This window comes from Drosophila grimshawi, unplaced genomic scaffold, assembly GCF_018153295.1.
Source record: "Drosophila grimshawi isolate 15287-2541.00 unplaced genomic scaffold, ASM1815329v1 contig_311, whole genome shotgun sequence".
Lineage (NCBI taxonomy): Eukaryota > Metazoa > Arthropoda > Insecta > Diptera > Drosophilidae > Drosophila > Drosophila grimshawi.
In genome coordinates this window covers 26,481,993-26,503,775 of record NW_025063098.1, presented here as the reverse complement: position 1 = coordinate 26,503,775, position 21,783 = coordinate 26,481,993, and the positions used below count along the sequence as shown (strand labels likewise).

General features: G+C 39.0%; 1 protein-coding gene across 2 annotated transcripts in view; it reads left to right on the top strand.

The window, feature by feature from the left end:
- The window catches only part of LOC6568638 (lachesin), a 77,147-nt gene that overhangs the window by 41,856 nt on the left and 13,508 nt on the right, over positions 1–21,783 (top strand). For both annotated transcript variants that reach the window (XM_032740752.2, XM_001994357.3), the window contains exons 3-7: positions 3,383–3,583; positions 10,680–10,820; positions 11,338–11,469; positions 12,091–12,188; positions 20,391–20,620. In XM_032740752.2, coding sequence (XP_032596643.1) covers positions 3,383–3,583; positions 10,680–10,820; positions 11,338–11,469; positions 12,091–12,188; positions 20,391–20,620 — 802 coding nt within the window. The remainder of the gene's footprint in view (positions 1–3,382; positions 3,584–10,679; positions 10,821–11,337; positions 11,470–12,090; positions 12,189–20,390; positions 20,621–21,783) is intronic.

Genomic DNA, 21,783 nt, shown 5'->3' with positions numbered 1-21,783 from the left:
GCCATATTTGAACAGCCTTTGTGTGTGTGTGTGTGTGTAAGTATGACTGTCTGCCTGTTTGTATCTGTGTCTGTTTGAGTCTGAAGTGTAGAAAACTAAAATTTGTCTGTGCCCCTAAATAAGGCAAACATACATACATACATACATACATAGATAGATAGATTGAGCGCACAACATGCGGCTGGCTGTGGCCAACAATTTGTCCAGTTGCAAGGAGTTGTGTTCATGACTAGCAAGCAGTGCTCATGTGAGGCTGACACACAAGAGCCGAAATGCTTTTACTCCGGTTTCCGCCTTAACGGATAGCCTTATCCTGCACAGCAGTCCCACAGTAGTTGGTGTGTGTGTGTGTGTTTCTATTTAGTTTAGAACACTTTAACCGGAAATTGAGGCGTTTTGTGTTTTGCTTGTTTTCGTTAGATTGTTGTTATTTTAGTTAACAATTTATTTAGTTACGTCCAGCACTAACCCACACTCACACACACTCACACTCACATGCAACGATTTATATAAAGACGGTAGCAATTTATATGGTCGTGTGCATTATTTGTGATGAGTGCACATTGTACAAGTGACCAACCACACTTTAAGCGCAACTGCAGCACTAGATATACCATTTACTCCAAGTTTTAGCAAACGCCCCCTTTTTACTGACCCGCCCTCCGCTCTACAAGTCGTATTCATTTTTCTTATTCTCACTAAACATATATAAGAATATGACATATTCGCAGCTCAGTTCTATTCAGCTTAGCAAACTCTTTCTTTGTGTAAGCAACTTGCATCATTTGTTATTATTATAGTTACTGCCAAACAATTCACTTAATTAAATCCTCAGAATCGATTTTAATAACCGAGTATCAATGAAATAATTACATTGTACATTACATTGTTGTAATAGCGATACGACTAAACAGTATTTCCGCTCAAGCGGAAATTGATTTAAATAATGCAGAATAACTAGAAATGTTTTCACTTAGAGCTTTCAGAAAGAGACATTTTCCTTGGAAAATTTAAACGCATTATTTTCTACAATTTCTCATTAATTTTTCCATTTACAATTTTCTATGATTAATTGCAATCATAAATAAGTTCTAAAAAATTTAAATTGCAATAATATGGGATAAATGAAATGCAAGCTTAATTAAAATTTTAGTACAACGTATTTAAAACGAATTAAATAAATAAATGATATTTAACAATCCAACAATTTTAAATTTAACAGAATTTACTAAAAAAAACTCTGAAAGCTCGAGTTAGTTCAGCAATTTGGCATAGTTTTTTTAGTATTATCATTAACATAATTACGAATTCGCTGCAACGGATGCTCGTAAGACTGCTGGTTGCCATTGTCTGCCCTGCCGTTAGGTAACTGGCAGACCAAAAGAAGCCAAACTACTCAAAAGTTGGTAAAACACTAGCCAACTCCTCTCCCATTCCCCTCACCCATATAGCTCAGCAATACCACAAATTATGCTTTCCGCTCTGAAGGCAGCTGCTTGGGTTTTAGTTTTAGTTGTACGAGCAGCACAGTTTTCGTAGTGCATGCAAACGACAGCAGGTGGCGCTAGTTTATTTATTCGCTGCTTAGTGCATGCGAATGTGAATGTGAATGTGAATGCGAATGTGAATCTGATTGTGTGTGCTGGCTGCGTCGTTCTCTGCACGATCCTCTACCCCCATCATGCTCAACAGTGCCTGGCCTGCCTGCCTGCTGGGTTGGCTGGTTGGCTGGCTGGCTGGTTGGCTGGCTTGTTGATGTTGTTGAACTCATTGCAAATAAATACGCTTTTGAATGCGCATGTAAATGACTTCATAAGCATTTTATTACCACCAAGTTTCACAGAGTCTTTGCAAACACACACACTCCCCCACACACACACACACACACACGTAAAAGTCTCATGTGCGTGTTGAAATCAAATTCGCCCCATCTCACTTTCTATGTCTTTTGCTCTGTCTGTTTGCCTCATTTAACATGGCATAAGCCCGTCGATAATGAACATTGGAGCCTAGATTTTCAACGCTCTTTTCGGCCAAAAATACTTGAAATACATTCACATAAAATAGTCAATTCCCGAGTGTATCGAAAATGCTGTTTTAATTTTTAATGAGCACCATTCGCGGAAGTCATTCATCATTAGTAGCAAATCCGGGTGACTTCAATTTTAATTTCAATATATGTATATGTATGTATGCATGAATGCTGATGGTGGGCGACTTCAACCCTCTGTTGCTGCATCCGTGGCACGTGGTGCGCGACTCGCGACTTGCGACTTCGAACAACACGTAAATTGAAAAAGGAATCACAATTAATGAGTTCGATGAATGCGCCATGTGGAGTGTGTCTGTCTCACTGTCCCTCGGTCCCTCTGCCTGTCAGTGTGACGGGCAACCTGACATCCTGTGAATATCGATGCGAATTCCAACACTCAGCGAAAAACTATATGCTGAACTCATGTGCAAAAAAGGGAAGGAACTAAACAGTCCCAATTTAAATTATGCTTAATCAATAATATAAAAAAGTAAATAATTCAAAGAAAAATACAACCAAATTTTTGCAATTAAGGAACTTCATTTTTTGCTTTAGTTTAAAATCATATAAGCATATACTTAATCTGAGAAATCTGATTGGCGTCCCTCAAGTAGCTTAGCTTATGATTTTAAGTTGTAAACTAAGTGCAATGAAATTCCAACTTTTACTAATTGCTGGTTCTTTAATAATAGTTTAATTGTCCAGTCTTCAACTTTCAACGTTGGCTTCAATTCAACAATGTTTATTTCATGCTCAAAACTCTCCCATTTGTTTCGAGTGTATCAATTTCCAATGGCTTGCTCCCTTCGCTTTCGCTTTGCACATTCCCTATTACCATATCGAGTGCCTAGCATATGATTGCAAATGCCGCACATTAGCGGATATCAAGTGGGTGTTACTGAGTGTGTCTGTCACCACACACACACACACACACACTGAAACACATACTCACGCAGAGCTCCCTTACCACTTCCCCCTCCACGTGTCTGTGACTGTCTGCCTGCCTGCTTGCCCCGTTGTGGTTGTTGTGTCTGATGTTGTGCGCGAGTCCATGCCAAATTGAATTTCTAGCCTTTTAGATCTTTTGAAATGCCTTGTAATTGAGTCATTTGAATTCTGACTTTTCAATTTATATTGCAAGTACTTATACTTATTATGCGTATGTATATATATATAGAGGACTCCAGTATGTTTGTGTGTGTCTGATTGTGTGATTCAATCTATTCAGCGTAATTTTAGTGATTGCCCTGTCGCATTCACCAATTAACTTGAATCAGACAAGACGTGATTATAAAACGTGCAATTTTCCGTACTCATCCTCAATATAATTCACTTCTCTTCATTTTGCAGAGCCTTATGTGGTTGCCTGGAAACGGGGCATTGCCATTTTAACTGCTGGATCCGTCAAGGTAACGCCCGATCCGCGCGTGAATCTGGTTAGCGGCTTCAATCTACAGATACGTGATGCTGTGCCCCAGGATGCCGGCGATTATATATGCCAAATTGCCACAATGGAGCCACGCGAAATAACCCACACCGTTGAGATACTGGGTAAGTAGGCCGCCAGACACAATTTGCAATGGCTCTCATATCTACATATATATTTTTAGCCGAATTTACTTTCACTTTCTTTTTTGATGCTCATATATATATATTTTTTTCATTTTTTGATGCATTGTTATGCAAAATTTTACGGCTGAGAAATTGAGGTTATGTGGCTTCTAAGGATTTTTATGGGCAAATTTATGCCGGCTCTCACACAAATCACTTGGGTCCATTGTTGACTGGGCTACATCATTTAGACACCTCTCCGATGAGCGTGTGTGTGTGTCTCAAATTAACATATCCTTAGATCCTAGCGCCTGGCCCACTCAAATATGCTAAGTAGCTGAGTGCTGCAATTTGGCGGCTTTATGGCCACAGATTCAATAGGGAAATTTTCCGGCCAGCGGAAAAATCAAAACTAATCTGCCATTTGCCCGTCCCCGCAGCAGCGCTGATGTCCTAGCGGATGCAAATTTCCCAATGCCCTTTTGTACAAGTTATCTGCCCCACACACACACACACACACACCCACACACTCACACGCACTCTCCCAGGGCAGCAACGTGCTCTTGGTTCCTAACTACTTCCTGTGCCAAGAACGCATTGTGCCTAACAAGCGTGCGTTTCTCGCACTCCTCTCTCTCCGCTCTCTCCACACTCATCTCTGTCTGCTCTCGTCTCTTGTTTCTGGCATTGTCTGCTTCCTCTCCCACGCCTGTGAATGCTTTTTGGTGGTGCGTCTTCTAATCAGCAATGATGAATAATTTGCATATATTTCCCACTCCCCTCCCTCAATTACAATGTTGCCTTTTTATTTGCATTCGCTTCGCTGCTGGGGCAATATCTCCCTTTCACCACCTCCCTTGCTCTTTTGGCCCACGGCATTGTTAACACTTTTGCTGACTTTGGCTGTAGTTTCATCACTGTGTGTGTGTGTGTGTGTGTGCATGCAAATTGCGATACAATTCCCAAAATCTCCAAAGTGTAGTTGGTGCTCAACTCACACACAAGTCGGCGTTCAGTGCCAGTGAGCAATGCTGCTTACATAGTTGGTCAGCATGTCCTTTATGGGGCATGTCCTGATGCGCTTTAAAACATTACCAGTCCACTTATTTGGCTAGCCTATAAAAAATGTGTATTTATTTAAGCAGCAAGCAAAAAAATCGCCGCAAACAACTTTTTTCATTTGTCATTGAAACTTGGTCCTGTTTCTGTGGGATGCTGATCCTGGCGTTGCCACAAACAAACATTAAACAATGACTGGGATGCTGGGCTGCTAGGCTGCTGGGCTGCTGTTTGAGGGAAAAAAGTCGATTATTGAAAAGTTTTGTTTATTTTATGTGTTTATTATGCGCTCCGTTTGCCAAATAATGATCATGGCCAGAAATATTTCGTTTATTGAACTTTAGCAGCGCACGTAAATTGTTGTCCCCCCTACCCCCTCTCATCCCATCCTGCCGTCCTCCCTCTCATAAAAAAGGAAAACTCTGCAGTAGCGCCTGGTTTTTTTTTTTTTTTGAGAGGGGCAGGGGAGAGGGGATGGCTGCTTTCTGGTTCCAATTCTCGCATTGTTGTCAAAGGAGAAACAAGCAAAAATAATGCGCTGTCGAAGTTTTTATAGGCTCAACAGCAGACACCCAAAAAGCCAACCCCTGCACACCCCCCGTCGCACCCCCTCCTCAACATGTGCTGGAATATAAATTTCATAAAGTTTGACTCGCTCTGGCATTTTGGCTTGCCAGCTTTTACGAGCGTAAATTACTTTCAGTTTGGCCTCCACACTAAAGATGAAAAAATAATGTGCGCTTGCCAAACTTTTGCACTTGTCCTGACTGCCTCGCATCCAGGCATCCAGGCATCCTGGCAAACGTTCCGACTCCGCGACGCAAGCAACGCGCACTTACAAAGACATTAGCCCAACGTTGGCTGGCCAAACTGGCCCAAGTGCAGACCAACCAGACCACAATAAACAGTGCTGCCCGAAGCCATCGAGAGTCCAAACTTTGTCAGTTGACAAATCTTTTAATACAGCCCCCAAAAAGTTGAATATAAATGTATATACTTACATATAAATATATATATATCTATGCGGAATACTGCGGCTACCTTCTATTTATTTACACTGTGTAACGTATTATGTTGCAGGTTTGTGTAGCATGCCACTCAGCTTGTGCATGCATTGACAGCTGCAGAAAATGCTAGAAGTCAAAAGATTGCAATATTGAACTATTAATACTAAATATACTCATTAAAAGCAAAAAATTGGCATTCGATAGAATTCAGATTTTAGCTAGCTGGATCTATGTTAATGTTGGTTATAAAAATAATACATATATATAAATTAAAGTAAATGAGATTTAATTGTTTTCGGTTTTATTTTATAATCAGTACAACATTTATTTTGTAGTTTCCATAAAACTATTACTCAGCTTGCAGGAAATTGAATTTAATTTGAATATATATTAAATATATATATGTATATATATAAATGTGGAAATGCTTTCAAAGTTATTATAGAGTCTACAATGCAGACCAAATTAGCATATTCACAGCAAAAATGAAATTTAAAATTCAAATTGATGCACTTGTTGAAAGATTGGCAAAATTCTGAAAAGAGTTGTTTTAATTACAATTAATAATGTTTTGTTTTTGGTTAAGCTCAATTTATGTTGTGCATATGATATCAATATATGTTTATTTGTTTCACAATGAATTTATTTTATATTTAAATTTCTATACCAATTTAATATTTTATACTATGAGCCCATTCAAAATTGGTGAGAAAGGCGTAATAAATTTAAAAAGTATGCACAGGCTGAAGGAAGACCGCGTAAAGTATATATCCTTGATCAGGATCAACAGCCATTTGTAAAAATAAGTGGATCTCAGGGACTATAAGAACCACACATTTCAAATTGGTTGTGTTTTATCGATAGCACCCCCTTTTTCGTGAGAATCGATGTATATCGATTTTCTGGTAACTCTAAAAACCGTAATTTTGAAAGGAAACTCTTTCAATATATATATATATATAATCGACTTGCAGAAATTCATCAAGATGAAATAAGAAATCCTCAAGTTATATTCCAAAATATATTCTTATATTGATCTGATTACTCTCAAACATTTTATGTATACTCAAAAACTTTTTGCAGCAAGATAATCAAAGCCAATTTTTTTCTGCCAGGCCGCTTGAACGAAGCTATTGGGTCAATATGTCCGTCACTCACGCTCTGTACTTTAATCTAGTCTAATTGTTACTGTCAATTTCGTTCTAATAAATTGACAAAATGACGAATAAATATGTCAACACATTTTTTGCCAGAATAGGCTTGCCTCGTCCTGCAGTTTTCAGTATGCACAATAATTTACTGTTTTTAAGTGGCGGCTTTTAGGCATTTAATGTATTTTTTGTGTTGACGTTATTCAAATGGCGAATTGCATTTAACCGATTTGACATTGACATCTGTCAGCCAAACGTCAATTAGTCCAACTCAAGTGACTACCCACTCCTCCCCTCCCTCTTTCCACAAACCACCTTGCTGCTGACCTACCATGTCTGACCGCAAACGGACCGCAAACGAACCGCAAAACATTAAGTTATGTGGCAGCCGATGTGGGCATCGATTGTGGTCAATTGGGCATTTTTATTGTAATTGAGAGAGAAAGAGAGAAAGAGGGAGAGAGAGAAAGTTGGCAGTACGGGTAATGATGTAATGATTCCATTGATTACGAGTGTTACCACGATTTACAGTTGCAGCTTAAAGCTCACAGAGAAACCAACTTAAGGGTAAATTGGAATTGAAATGCAATGGTTGCCATGATTGCATAATAAGCTGCTTAAAGCCTTTAAGCGGCACCTAATTAAGGCTTCGATCCTGTCGCCTTTAGTCAACCCATTCAATTGGAAAGCATAATTATTATCGTGGCAGCTGTGCAGGGAAAACCAAGCCACATATTTGTTTGAATTATACGGCCAATATGCCAAAAACAATTGCATAATTTCATAGGTGCTGGGTTAGGGCGGTGCAGTGGTGCAGTGCAACGGTTACCTATATAGATAGGCATGCTGCACTTAACTATGTGCAGCACAGACAATAACAACACAACAACAACAGCAATAATAACTGTACAAAACGATAACAATAGAGACAGACACAAACAGAGGGATGGCGAAAGAGAGACAGTGAAGAGTTGGCCATTGTGGCACAATTTGATGCATGCCACAATATGCAATAAACAAAAGTCGAGACACACACCAAAGTTGCTTTGGATACTTGAGACAAATTACGAACACAATGGCAGGGCAAATTGCAAGGATATGGCCAGGATATAGCCAAGTCAACGAGCCGGGGTCCAGCCAGGATGTTGCAGCCTCAGCATCAGCTTCATCTTTAGATGCAAACGAACCAACAATTAAACGCAATGGCGAAATATATATATATACATCTGTATGCTATATGCATATATATAGAAAGATTCTCCCAAGCACTTTGGCAAGCCGTTTAAGTTTTAGCACTCAACTTTTGCCAACTAACTATGGATTTAAATTACTTAACAAACTGACCTCACCTACCCCTGTACCTCCTCTTCCCAACAATCTTTTTGAAACTCCCTGCCCACTGTGCTAAAAAAGAAACTTGTATGCCTGACTCCGACGTCCGAACCGAAATGTGTAACTTTAAAAGCCACAAAAACCGAACGCTAAAGTTGCAGCAACTAGCGAAATAAGGCATATAATCAATATACGTATAATCTTTGTTATATAAGTCAAAGTATACGAGAATGAGATATATATATATATATATTTATATATATGTATCTGTAAATGGCCGCAAGTTGCCCCAAAAGCTGGCGTTGCGGATATTGTGGCTACTGCGGCATCGTTTGCCTTGAAAGAGCTCGCTTATTAAAATCGTTGACTGCTGCTGCCACCCCCTCCACCACACCTCCCCCTCACCAACCTTAAAACCCATCGACGCCCAATTCGCATTCACCCACTGTCACACAGCGATTGGCATCGTATTAGTCGTCATCTGCATGACATTACATGCCGCAATCCACGTATTACATGCCACACACAAACACACACACACACACGCATAGATGAGTCAAAATGAACTGCTCTATAAGTCGTCAACTGCCTTACAGTTATGAGTACTCATATGAGTATACTCATATTTATTGAATTCAATACGACGGCTGTCGGGCATAAAGTCTCACCAAAGCGTGAAATTATTGAAAACATGTATAGACACGCACACGCACACACACACACACACACACACACACACATGTATATATATATATATATATATAGATATCTATGAGGTAGAGCCCCTGGCGAAGATACACACACGCTCATAGATACGGTTAAGGATACAGATATGAAGCTGGAGCCACAGTCCTTTTGAGCAAATAGACAGACGACTTCATTTTGAGCAGCAGTCTCAGTCGAAGTCTGTCTCAATTTCTCTGAACTCAGTTGCTTTTATATTTTTATTCTCCATATTTTTCTCTCTCTCTCTCAATAGTTTTTTGTTTTTTCTTTTTGTTTTTTAGTTTTGGCTGTGAGCCACACACAGTCCCATGATTTATTATAGTCGCATGCTGATTTTCCTGCATATCATTTCAATGTATCCAAATATATGTATATATATGTATACATACATCTATATGGATGTCTCTGTTTATGTCTCTTTGTCGTTGTTTGTGCGCCCTTCAGTGATCAATTGTAATTTTCTTTCAAATGCAAATACTGGCATCGCTCGCACTGCTTTTGGCCAGGAGGAACTTGCCTTTTATGTCTGCTGTTTCTTATTTGTTTTTGGCCAAAGCAATCGAGTTTATGTGTTGCAGGTCTGATACAAGTTCCACATGAAATTGCATCATTCAAATGCACTTTGTCGGCGTACTTTTTATACCATTGCATTTTAATTTGTATGCAATTCAATTCTAATAAACATCGAAATCACAAAACTAAAGTTATTTTTCCAATGTTATTTACGCCGTACAATTTCTTAAGGCAGGATAAAATGCTTCGCTCGGAAATTCCCGAATTGGAGTTACCCATCGGCAATGGCTGAAAACTAGTTTTCCTTCTACTTTATAATAGCAAAATTATTTCTTAAATGGAAATTTTCTGAACTCCTACAACAGTATTTTTTTTTATATAGCAGAACAAAAAAGCTAAGAAATTTTCTGAATAATCAAGCTCAATTACTTAATGTCAGCATATCAAATATTTAAGATTATTTTGAACATTTCCTGATGATATCGACTTTAAGCATTTTGAAAAATAAATTAAATTGAATTGGATATACAATTTTTCATATTTCTGAACTATTTTCAAGCAGTTTTAACCCTTTAAAGGGGTTTAGATTATTCAATATAATGCTACCCCATATATTCATTTGCTCGATAACTGGGTGACAAATAAAATTTACCAAACTGAAAATCAAATCAAATCCAAAGACAAAGCCGCTTAGCTCTAGCTCTCTCTCCTAAAACGACTTCCAGTGGCTTCCTTGGGGTGCAGCCTCCGAAAATGTGCGAATGCATGGGAAATGCTAATAAAATGTATCCTTGAATGCGATGGCACCGAGCAGACATTGTCGTAATTTTTTCTAAACAGCTGTAAAATAATTTCGGCCACAAATACAAATAAATTCGAGTTGCAAATTAAATAAAATAGCCCAAAGCTGCTTGGACCAACAAAACCGACCACCAATTTGGCAGTTGCCTCAGTCGGAAACATTTTCGAAGTCTCAAGCTGGGGCATGTGGCTCGTTCCACATGCGTAAATGCCATTTTGCACTCATTCAATTTGCATTTGTGCGCATATTTATTCAAATTGTTTGGCGTCCTTGCGCCTTGATCCTTGGCCAGGGCAGCTGGGACTTTGCATATATTTCGCCTGGACACTGGGCACTCATTGTTTTTTCACCATTGTAGTAGTAGTAGTAGTAGTAGTAGATATAACATATACAACAACAACTGGCCATTTCTAATGTGTTTTCTTTTTTTTCTATTGTTTTTTTTCTTGCTTCCTTTCCTTTTTGTGTTTCTGTTTATTTGGTTGTTGTTTTTTGGTCTTTTGCAGTGCCACCGAGGATTCATCACATTAGCACCGGCGGACATTTGCAAGTCAAAAAAGGTTCATCAGTGCGCATTGAGTGCTCGGCCTCTGGTAATCCAACGCCAAATGTGACTTGGAGCCGCAAAAATAATATTTTGCCCAATGGTAAGATTTTGCATAAATAGGCAAGCAACGAACGAGCGAAAGGATCCCAACCAGCCAAGATGCCTGTCAGTCAGCCATCCAGTCAGGCAGTCAACTGGCCAGCACGCGACGCAAATTAAAAGCATAAAGAATAACAAAAAACGGTTCACAAAAAAAGTGCAAAAGTATATGAATATAAAAAACTTAAACAATTTCCATAAAAATGAAAAGTCAAAGAAATTATTTGCAGCGCAATGTCCTCACATTCAGCGCCGTCCTTCGCGCCTCTCCTTTGTTATTAAATATATACAATGCGCACACTGAAGCCATTCGGGGTCCACATTGGTATTGCCTTGTCTGGCTGGTTGGGAGACGCAGGCTGAGATGTGACTGGAGCTTGAGCTGTGAGCTGAGGTCCTTGTAATTGCCTCTGTCATTGCTTCGATGGCCGCATTTCATTGACTCTTGCTCCTGTTTCACATTTCACATTTCCCATTTCACATTTCCAATTTCACATGCTCGCTTTCTGGTTTGGCAGGCGAGGAGAAGCTCCACTCACACGTCCTTTCAATCGAGAATGTGGATCGTCATAAGGGCGGCGTCTACATTTGCACCGCCAACAATGGCGTCGGCCAGCCCGCATCCAGTCAGGTCGTCCTGCACGTCTTATGTAAGTATATATACCCCTCACAACCCCATGGCTGTGTGTGTGTGTGTGTGTAAATGCCATTTTATTGACCGGTCGAATGAAAGCGAAACAAATTAATTTGAAACCAGTTGGCAGCACCAATTGGCAAGACACTTTAATTTATTTGAAAACTGATTTTCAATGGTTATTGGCACTGACTGCAACGCAAAGCAACCACAACGACTGCTACTACTTACGATTACTTCACCGTCTGCCTGCCACTTTGGCATTTACACACTGTACTACAGTGGAACCAGAATTACACAACTATAACAACTAGAAGTGCTACAACTACTTGGATTGCAATTATGAAAGTGCCTTCTCTGTGTATTTGCTGGACCGACATTTATTTAAAATTTATAAGCAATTTCGATGAATGTCTGCCGTGGGTGTGTGGGGCTTACTAATAAAGGTGGTGCGCTGCCAGCAGTTAATTATATATGGCATCCCAGCCCCAACCCCAACCCCACTGGAAATGGGCCATTGATTTTTGTTTTTTGCTTTGTCTTGTTTTTTTTTTCGTTGCTTATAATATTGTTGTGCTTTCTGTTTGCTTTCCATAATGTTTACTAATTTTCTTAATATTTCCCAAACTCCATACAGACCCGCCGGAAATCTCTGTGGAGCGTCCCGTTGTCTTCTCGGGAGAGGGCCATGAGGCGATGCTGGTCTGCATCGTGCATGGCGAAACACAGCCTGAGGTATGTTTTAATTAATTTTAACGCATAAATTTTCATTTACTCGCTCTGCTGCTCTCACTTGGACATAAAACAGCAGCAGCAATGTACCAGAACCCATTAATATACATACTCTCGCATACACATACTTTCTGACAGCACTGTAACTAACAAAAATCTGTATTTTAAAAACTGAAGCATACTTTTTGAGGCTTCAATTATTAAAATCGTTTGGCTTGCAACTATTGTCTATTGATTTTGGCATGCATTCATGCGAATTTCAAACGAAATTTTAAATTTAGATGAGAAAGAGTTGAAGTTATTTTACAGAGGTGCAGTTTGGGCGATGCTATCGGGCGACAACAGCTGCCAGCACAGTAATTAAAAATCTACAAAGGCAAATTGAAGTGCCGGACAAAGCATAATTTTAATGAAACACAGAAAGAATATTTTACACAATAGACCAACACGAAGCAATACAAAGAGTAGAAACTAGAAAATCGGCTAAGCTCGGCGAGTCGAATTTGAGATACTTCGTAGTTGAAAAATGTATGACATAAGATGAGTTGATCTGAATTTAAATTTGACAAAGATTATGATTATGGTGACAGCTAAGAATCTTTCGATTTGTCTGATTGTCTTATTTCTAGCAAACGAGATCTATTTTCATTATTGCTTAAGCTTTTATGAACAGAAAATGCGTTGAAAGTTTATTAATATCCATATCAAATACGATATTGTTATAATGATATGTGTGAAGCTATAAATATAAATAAAGGTATACGAGTACTCCTTAAAAAGGCACAAAATATAATCATCCAATGTAACCAGAGATTTTTAACCTCGCTTGATTTACAATTCGCTTTAAATAGTAATTCGAGAAGTCAGCTTCCCACAGACACAAAGACTTTGTGATGCATTTCAACGCAATTTTTCATTTTTGAACATGGCTTAAAAACTGGCCCACACACAGAACTTTTGTAAATCATATACATAGACATATGTATATAATCTTCATACATCAAAGTGTATCACATTTCATAAAATTATAATAAGACCCACTACAAGGTTTTTATAAAGAGACAACAATGTGCCTTTTGGTTGCACACACACACACACACACCAATTTTTTTCTGGACATTTTTTGCTTATAGAGTATTAATTTTTATTTTTTTTAATGTTTCTTTTTGTGTGTGCTGTGTGCCTTTGCCGACATTTAAATGAATACGCTTGGCTATAATTCAAAGTAAAATTGCGGAAGTTGCCAAAGCGGAAGTGTGAAGCGACGAGCAGCCAAAAAGGAAAATAAGAAAAGAACTGCCAGAGAGTAGCAGCAGGCAGCAAAAAAAAAGAAAATGCCATCAAAAAACTGCACACACGCAGTACGAGAGAGAGAGAGAGAGCGAGAGAGGGAGAGCGAGAGAGAACCGGAGACAGAGAGAAAGGAAGAGAGTGGGTTAGTACGCCAAATAATGACTGGAGACCGCAAATGTCAATGCTTAAAATTATACAGCGTCGGTTCAGTTCAGTTTGTTTGGACTCTGGCTGACTTTGAATGTTATTTGGCCCAGTATATCCACACTTAGCCCCCATTCCCCCCGCACACAACCCATCATCTCAGCGAATTTTTGGGGCGTTGCATTACGTTTTTATGCTATTTAATTTTTCAAATTCTTTGCGCCGAGCACTTCGTGCGCTCGTTTTGTGGCCACAAAGAGTTGACTGGTATGTACTTTCCCAGGAAAGTGCCAACTACATTTTAAATTTTCTTTTATTTTCATTTTAGCCGCTGTTTTTGTTGTTGTTGTTGTTGCATTATGTAGCCGGCTCGCTCAGCTGCAGCTCTTTGTTTGTTCTGCTGGACACATTTCATTATACGACAAGCTGCACGCCTCCTTTGCATTGTGCAATGCCCACTGCGTTGTGGAAAAGCGGTGGGGGGCTGGGTAATGGGGCTGTTGGACGAAACGATTGCTCAGAGATGGCATTTGTAGTCTTTGAGAATGGCATATCCGCATGCCATTTTTACCAGCTGCCACCCGGCGCCAAACTCCAACCGTCATCGTCATTTGCTGCTCTGCTGTTTTATGACTTCACTTAAATATATACAATTCAGCACTGAATTCTTGCTGCCTGATTATGCCACACGGCATAGCCAACATGCTAACGAGCTTGCAGCTTACTATAGTTCACAGCGTGTGTCTTCTGCACTCCTTTGTATGCCTAATCGCCACTGTTGACCAACCGAATCAAGTTACTGCCCACTGCCATTCATTATTTTAGCTTTCTACACTGACTGGTATTGGAAGGAAATGCCAGTGCATATAGCCAGCAGAAGTATACATAACTGACTCTGTAGGGAATTATATAAATAAATATTATTTATCGACATTAACAGCCGAGTCAACAAATTATCTGTGCATGCGAATTTTTGCTATTTGATTTATTAAATCTAAAGGGCATGTTTAATTTGCCTTTTGTATATATCTTTCAAATCTTAAAGTCACCGTTAAATAAATATTATTTTGGCAGTTGAATAAATTAATTTGGCAAATTCTGTGGAATATTGGGACTGCTTCATGCTTAAAAAAAACAATCTGCCCAAGTCAAGTCAAAGAGTCTGAAAATGCATGCAACTTTTATTTGTTAAATTTAACGCTTATATTAAACATTGCATTCACCTGTAAATTGTGGTCCACAAAAAGCAAATAAATGTCGAAAACTATTCAAATTAGCCGAAATATGCAGAAGACTTGTTTATTACACTGAGGCAAACATGATCTGGAAATACTTGTTTAATTGCATTTAATGAAAGACTGAAATAGATAGCGGATACAACAATCTGAGATATTTAAGCGGCTTGCATAACATATTAAATGCATAGACCGCAATGAGCAATAGGATATTGTTTGTAATGATTGATAACTGGCTGCGGTTTGTTGCATGTCGTAATTGTAGGTGTTGTTGCTGTTGTTCGGTGCAGCCTAGTTTTGCGGCAATGCGCATTTTTAATTATGCTTTGACACAATGCATGCCACAATAATAAGCCAAATGCGGCAAGTTGCAGAAAATCCACAAACTCCAATATATGCCACAGAGGACTATTAATTATTAAGCAAGCGTTAAAATGACTGTGACACACACACACACACATACGTATACACCTGTGTTGTGTGTGGCATTCACACGGATTTACATGTGTGCATATTTGCATATTAATTAGGAATTGCGGCACATGGTCTGGCATATTCATAATACCATCATAGATATATAATGTTGATTTGTTGCATAATGAATACCATAAATAGGCCCTAAGTCACCATCTAACCGCACTACCACGCACCACCCAAGTGGCAGGCCATCAATGACAGGCGGCTGCAACGACGGCTGCAACATTGTCATTAGAGCAATTGTCATTAACATGAGCGACAGCAATGAGACAACATCATTATCAACGTCATCGTGGAGAGGCGTCCATTGTTATTGTTGTTGTTGCTGCTACTCTGAATGTTTTTGTTGTTGCTGTTGTTGTTGGCAGCGCCATCGACGTCATTGATGTCGATGTCAGGCACATTAAACATGCAGCAGCATTTGACAGAGCTATCAACAGCTAACATCATTAATGAGTGTTGCCTGTACAGGCACAGCAGTATTTCCCCTCAACCCTCTCCTCCCCCCTGCTCACCGCACACCCTTCACAACTGGTAGCTTGGTGGCTGCAACTTAATGTGCTGTCATCGCTTGTGGATCATGGCCATAGTCGTTGTCATTGCTTTCAATTATTTTGCAAATTAATTTCCAAATTGTTAATTTTCTTCACATTTTCACACAAATACACACATACCTAGTATGGGTTAGTCTTCGGGCATAATGAGTTTTTATGCTGATGCCCGATTTGACTACTTGTTTGGCCCATTTACCAACTGAAGCCCTAAGCGCATTGGAGCACTCATATATTGTCATCTCAAATCGGTCATTTGTGCAGAGAGAGAGAGAGAGAGAGATGATTAGTCTGTGCTCTTAATTACTGTGATTCTATTAGCCCAAAACTACTCATTAAATATCGTTCAATGTCTATTCAATTTCGAGTCTAATTTGTCATTAATTTTCCAGCTGAAGGCATAATTTAAAATTGCTCTTCCACCTTTTACAAATTACCTATAACATGAAGAGTAGCTAAATAAGTTAAAGAGTCAAACGTGAAAATATTTTAACTAATTAAGTTTCATTTTCGTATTTACATTGATAGATTATTACTTATTACAATTTAAAATATCAAATGCTTATTATATGTGTAAGCAAACAATATATGTTAAATACCAATATTTGATTGTGTAATGAAAATTTCTTTAAAAAATGGCTTCTTGATTTAAATAATTTTGTAAATAAATAGATTAACAAAACAAATAATTAAAAAATACAAATATAGCCGTTAGATTTACTTCTAAGGTTGACACATCTCTTACTTAGTTGCACAAAATATATCTATAATTAAAATAGACAATGACAGACTTCATGACAAAATTTTGAACTAGCAAGCAAATTAAAATTGGGATTAACTTTAAATTCAGGCAAATCTGTAGTAAATCAAATGCTTTTGGGCGTTATCGACTTATTAAATGATTCTCAATTTATTTGCTGCAAAATATGCTCATAAATATTATTTATGTTTTATTATCCATCCGATTGATTGGTAATGATGTTGACGCTGTGCATCAATGCTGATGATGACTGTTCAAGAGCTGCTCTTCAAGTTAAATGAAGCGAATGCTTCACGCGCTGCGCTCGTTTGATTTTTAATTAGAGTCCCAACGCTTGGTGAAGAGCGGATGAAGAGCTTTGGTCGCCCATTATTGTTTGTTGGATAATGCGGAAATTGACAGACATTTCGAATGATTTGAGTTCAATTGTAAATTGCTGACGTGTAATTAATTACGACAAATTATTTATTAACCAATTTCTATAAGAGTTTTCTAGCTGAATGGCAATGGGTGGGCGTGATCAGGTGGCGGTGGCAATCAGGCGTGGCCAGCAACTTTAGTCAATCGCTAGCTATTAGTGGCGACACTAGCAACACACACACACGAACACAGATACAAACACGCAACACACGTATGTATGTGCGTGTTGACGGAAGACGTTGCGTATGCGTAATTATTTGATTTGTGCCTGACGGACAGCCAGAAGACAGACTGCCTGACGTACGACAAAGGCGGCAAGCAGCAATCGACACGCAGCTACGTCAATGCCACACACACACACACACACACTGGCACACACACACATTCGCACACCTAACAACACTTTTCCGTTAACAATTTCCGTTTTGCCATCCAACTGGGGATTGCATCATTGAGTGGCAGTCAAAGGCGACGCTAAGGAGGTGCTGAGTGGCCCAAAAAGTAGAGCCAAGAGCACGCAAAGTTTCTGCTTCTTCTTCTGCTGCTTCTACGGCTTCCCCATTTTGGGGGCTGATTAGTGTTGATTGCCGTTTCTCGCTTTGCTGCTCATCAATGCTAATTTTTTTGTGTTACTGCTGCGTCTGCTTCAATTGCCTGCCTGTTGTTGCCTGCCGCACATTAGCTGCTTGCAAACTTGGCCAACTTATTGATGTTGTTGTTGCTGTTGCTGTTATGTGGCATTTAACCGTGCAACAAAAGCCGTTTGCAAATTAAGCGCAAGTGCAAAAGATTGATAGACGCAACATTTTGCGTTGATGTTTGATATATTGATGAAGTACAAAGTGCTACAGCAATCAATCGCCTGTCCAATACTTTGGCCAACTTCACATTTTCACCCAATGAGGCACAATTTAATAAACCAAAAGTAATTAATGCGCTTAGCAAAGCTTGCGGAAAACACACACACACACATAGAGAGAGTCAGGGAAAGAGCACATGGGAAAGTAAAATATGAAATGCAATAATTTTTCGGGAAATTTTTGTGCCATGTCAACACTTACGGCTCGTTACGCACGGCTGAGCGATCCAGAAACAGAGATCCCGAAAACCTGATGCGGATGCTGATGATGTTGGCCATGTTGGGCATGCTGGGTATGTTGGCTGATGAGCGTGGCTTAAATAAAGGGAAAAGCGTAAAATCAACAACAGCTACAACGAGGCCAGCAAAAGGCATGGAAAACGCAAACATCAACATTTTGCACAAATAATAACAAACATTTATGGTATGATGGCATAACTGTAACTACACACGTACAATGGCAATATCTATGCGTGTGTGTGTGAGTATGTGTGTGTATGTGTGTGAAATATATGACAACACATGTGCAGCGTTGACAGCCATTTTAATGGAATATGCGCCAAAGCAGCGCCAAAAATTGTATGGTCAAAGAGACAACCAGAAAATGTGTTTGCCACATGGTTGGACAGCAAATATATATTCCAAGGCAAATTACTGTATACCAAAAAATGTAGATGTTAACATTGTTTCGATTATAAAATTATTATGATTATATTAATTATTTTTGCAGCAATTTCCCTTCATAATCAATTTTTTTTTTCTGTTGCTGAAATTTAATTGCATTTGTAAAATAGAAATCGCTCATTCAAAAATAATTTATTTACACAGTTTTTTGACAAAGTCTTAAATTGTATTAGCATTAAATATTATTAAAGAATTTATATATATATATATATATATTGTTCAGAGCATTAAGTTATCTAGCCCACTGTAGGGAATACATGTGGCTTGGCATATTCTGTATTTGTTTTCCTTTCATTTGTTTTATATATATATACATATATATATATGTTTATTCTCTTATTTTTGCAATGTATTTTCTTGTTGAAGGTTCTGGTTTTTGTTTTTGTTTTGGGAGCCTCTTGTTTTTTGGTATGTGAGTCATGCGTTGAGCACCTGCTGCTACCCGTTTTGTGTGTTGTGCTATGGTGTGTGCGTGTGTGTGTGCGTGTGTGTGTGCGTGTGTGTGTGTTAATTCGTGCGTTGTGCTTTGGAGGCGCTGTCTACCCAGCGGTTGGCTGTCTGAAGCCTGTCAAAGCCGGCGGAACATCGCACATATGAACAAATAGCAGCCGGATTGCTGGCAACCAGTAAATTCAAACCTGCAACTGGCAACTGCCAACTGGCAGCTGGGAGACCCTGGCAACCAGCAGAGTCGGCAAAATTTTCTGGTCCTAAAGCACGATTCGTTCCCAAAACACGCACATGGCCTCCGTCTATTGTCTGTCGTCTGTCGAGGCTGTCAGTTGAGCGCCATAATACTAGTTAGTCCTAGGCTGTAACTCCTCTGTTTGTTCAGGCTATGAGCGCACTTGACATACGAAACAAGCTCTTGAAATTTATATGTTCTCCAGTTGTCAAAATATTCGCAACAAAAAAAAATTAGGAAGCCAACAAATAGAATCACAACTTTCAGCCAATGTTTAATTTAAGCCACCGCCTTCTAAATGATATGCGTAAATCTTTTACAAACTCTTAATAAAGGTTTAAGAAATGACAAGAATTTTCACTCACCTCTCAATTATTGCAAACAAAGTCTCTATGTAAGTCTATGCATTTAATTTACTAAAATATACAATTTAATAATAATGAATACTATAATAATACTACTACTACTAAATAGCTCAAATTAAAAGTGATTTAAAATATTATTTGCAAGTCGTAAATAAGCTTAGCTTAATAAGTAAGTTAACATTCAATTAATAAACGATTTGATTATATTGGTTTAAATTAAAATTCAAATAAACACTATATTTTACTTTTCAATATTGAACAATTTGTTATTGGCGAAATCCTGATTTAAGCTCAAGGAAATTTAATGCACAATTCTTTGAGCTCAAGTGAAGTCGAAGTGGATGCAATGCGATATATTGGGAAAGTATTGGCTGTAAATCACTTGAACTTTCACACAGCTCATCCCCCACACACACACACACACACACTAACAGATATATATATATATATATATATATGTACACACAACCGCACAGGCAGTCAGACGCCAGATATGGCAATTTACAGCTACTCAGACACACTGACACTCATTGAGTTCGAATTTCGAATGTTCGGTCGAGTCGAGAGTGAAGAGTGGAGAGCGGAGAGCGGATAGCTGGTAGCTGTCACTTACCAGTTGCAAGTTACCAGTTGCCTGTTACCAGTTGCCGGTTGCCAGTTGCCGGATTGGTAGTTTGTAGTTTGACGAGCTTCGTGTTCGCTGCGATTGACCAAGTTTTCAATTATTTACAGGTAATTTGGTTCAAAGACACCATGCAATTGGATACCACCGAGCGCCACATCATGGAGAATCGCGGCTCACGTCACACGCTGATTATACGCAAAGTGCATCCGCAGGACTTTGGCAACTACTCCTGCGTGGCTGAGAACCAGCTTGGCAAGTCACGCAAAACTTTGCAACTGAGCGGAAAACCGAATGTTGCCGTTTTTAATTCACCGGCAATCAGTCAATACAAAGACAGGTGAGCCAAACTTTTACTACACATATATATATATATATATATATGTGCCTCACCATGCCCGACACACGCGCGAAATCCGCCCGTATCCAATTCTACACTGTTCCGTTAGGTGCTCAATTGGCAGCCCAGCCCCAGAGACCAGACACGTGCCACTTACCGGTCCCACGTGCCACACACTGATGGCCAGCGTTAGACAATTTGCGGTGTGCTTGACTCCAGTTGAGTTAAGTTAACTTCAGTTCGATTGCCAGCTGGCTAGCCAACTGGGCGCCTAATTAGCGCTGAGATTCATACGGCGTATACGTTACGTTACACACTTGGCATTACGTATACGTAATCGAGCGTCTGATTCGAAAAATTTAAGCGACGATACAAAGCCAAAAAAAAATACAAAAAATTGAGAAATGTCAGTTTTTGGTGGGGCTTTATAAGATTAATTTCGTTGAATGACACACGGCCAGTGGGACAAAGTGGACAGTCAGACAGAGAACTGGTCGTGTACGGAACAAATAAAACTTTTAATTGGATTAGCTGTCATCAGACGCACACACGAGAACAGACGAACAGACGGTCGAATGGATGGCCAGAGGGACAAACGGACGGACTGACAGACACACTCACACTCGGCTGAGAGAACAAGCAGCCAACCGACAAACAAGCTCACATCTCACTGTCACACACACACATGTAACACACACACGCCAGACAGACGGACAAACTGTGCGACAGACGTAGACATAGACAGACATTCAGTTACATAGCTTTAGACCTAACAAGCTGCCGGTGAGTGGCATTGGCACCTTTCAATAATTCAACTTGCATTAAGTTCAATAAACTAGAAAAAGAATAAATGAAAATATAAATAAATTGGAAATGTGCAAAATTGAAAATATTTGAAAAAGGTCGAGCATATTAAGTATATTTCATATGCCATCTATGCAACTCCGATGACATTTTGCCAACTAATACAGTGAATACTGGCTAAGACGTAACATTTCAATTTTATTGCATATCTACTTCGAGCATATTTAACAATTTTTATTTTCTGTAGAGAAGCATACATGTTGTTATATAAATCACTATTTGCCATATTCTCGATACTAATTAACACAGAAGCCATTGGTAAAGAATTACAGAAATCATTAAAAAAGAATCATTTAAAT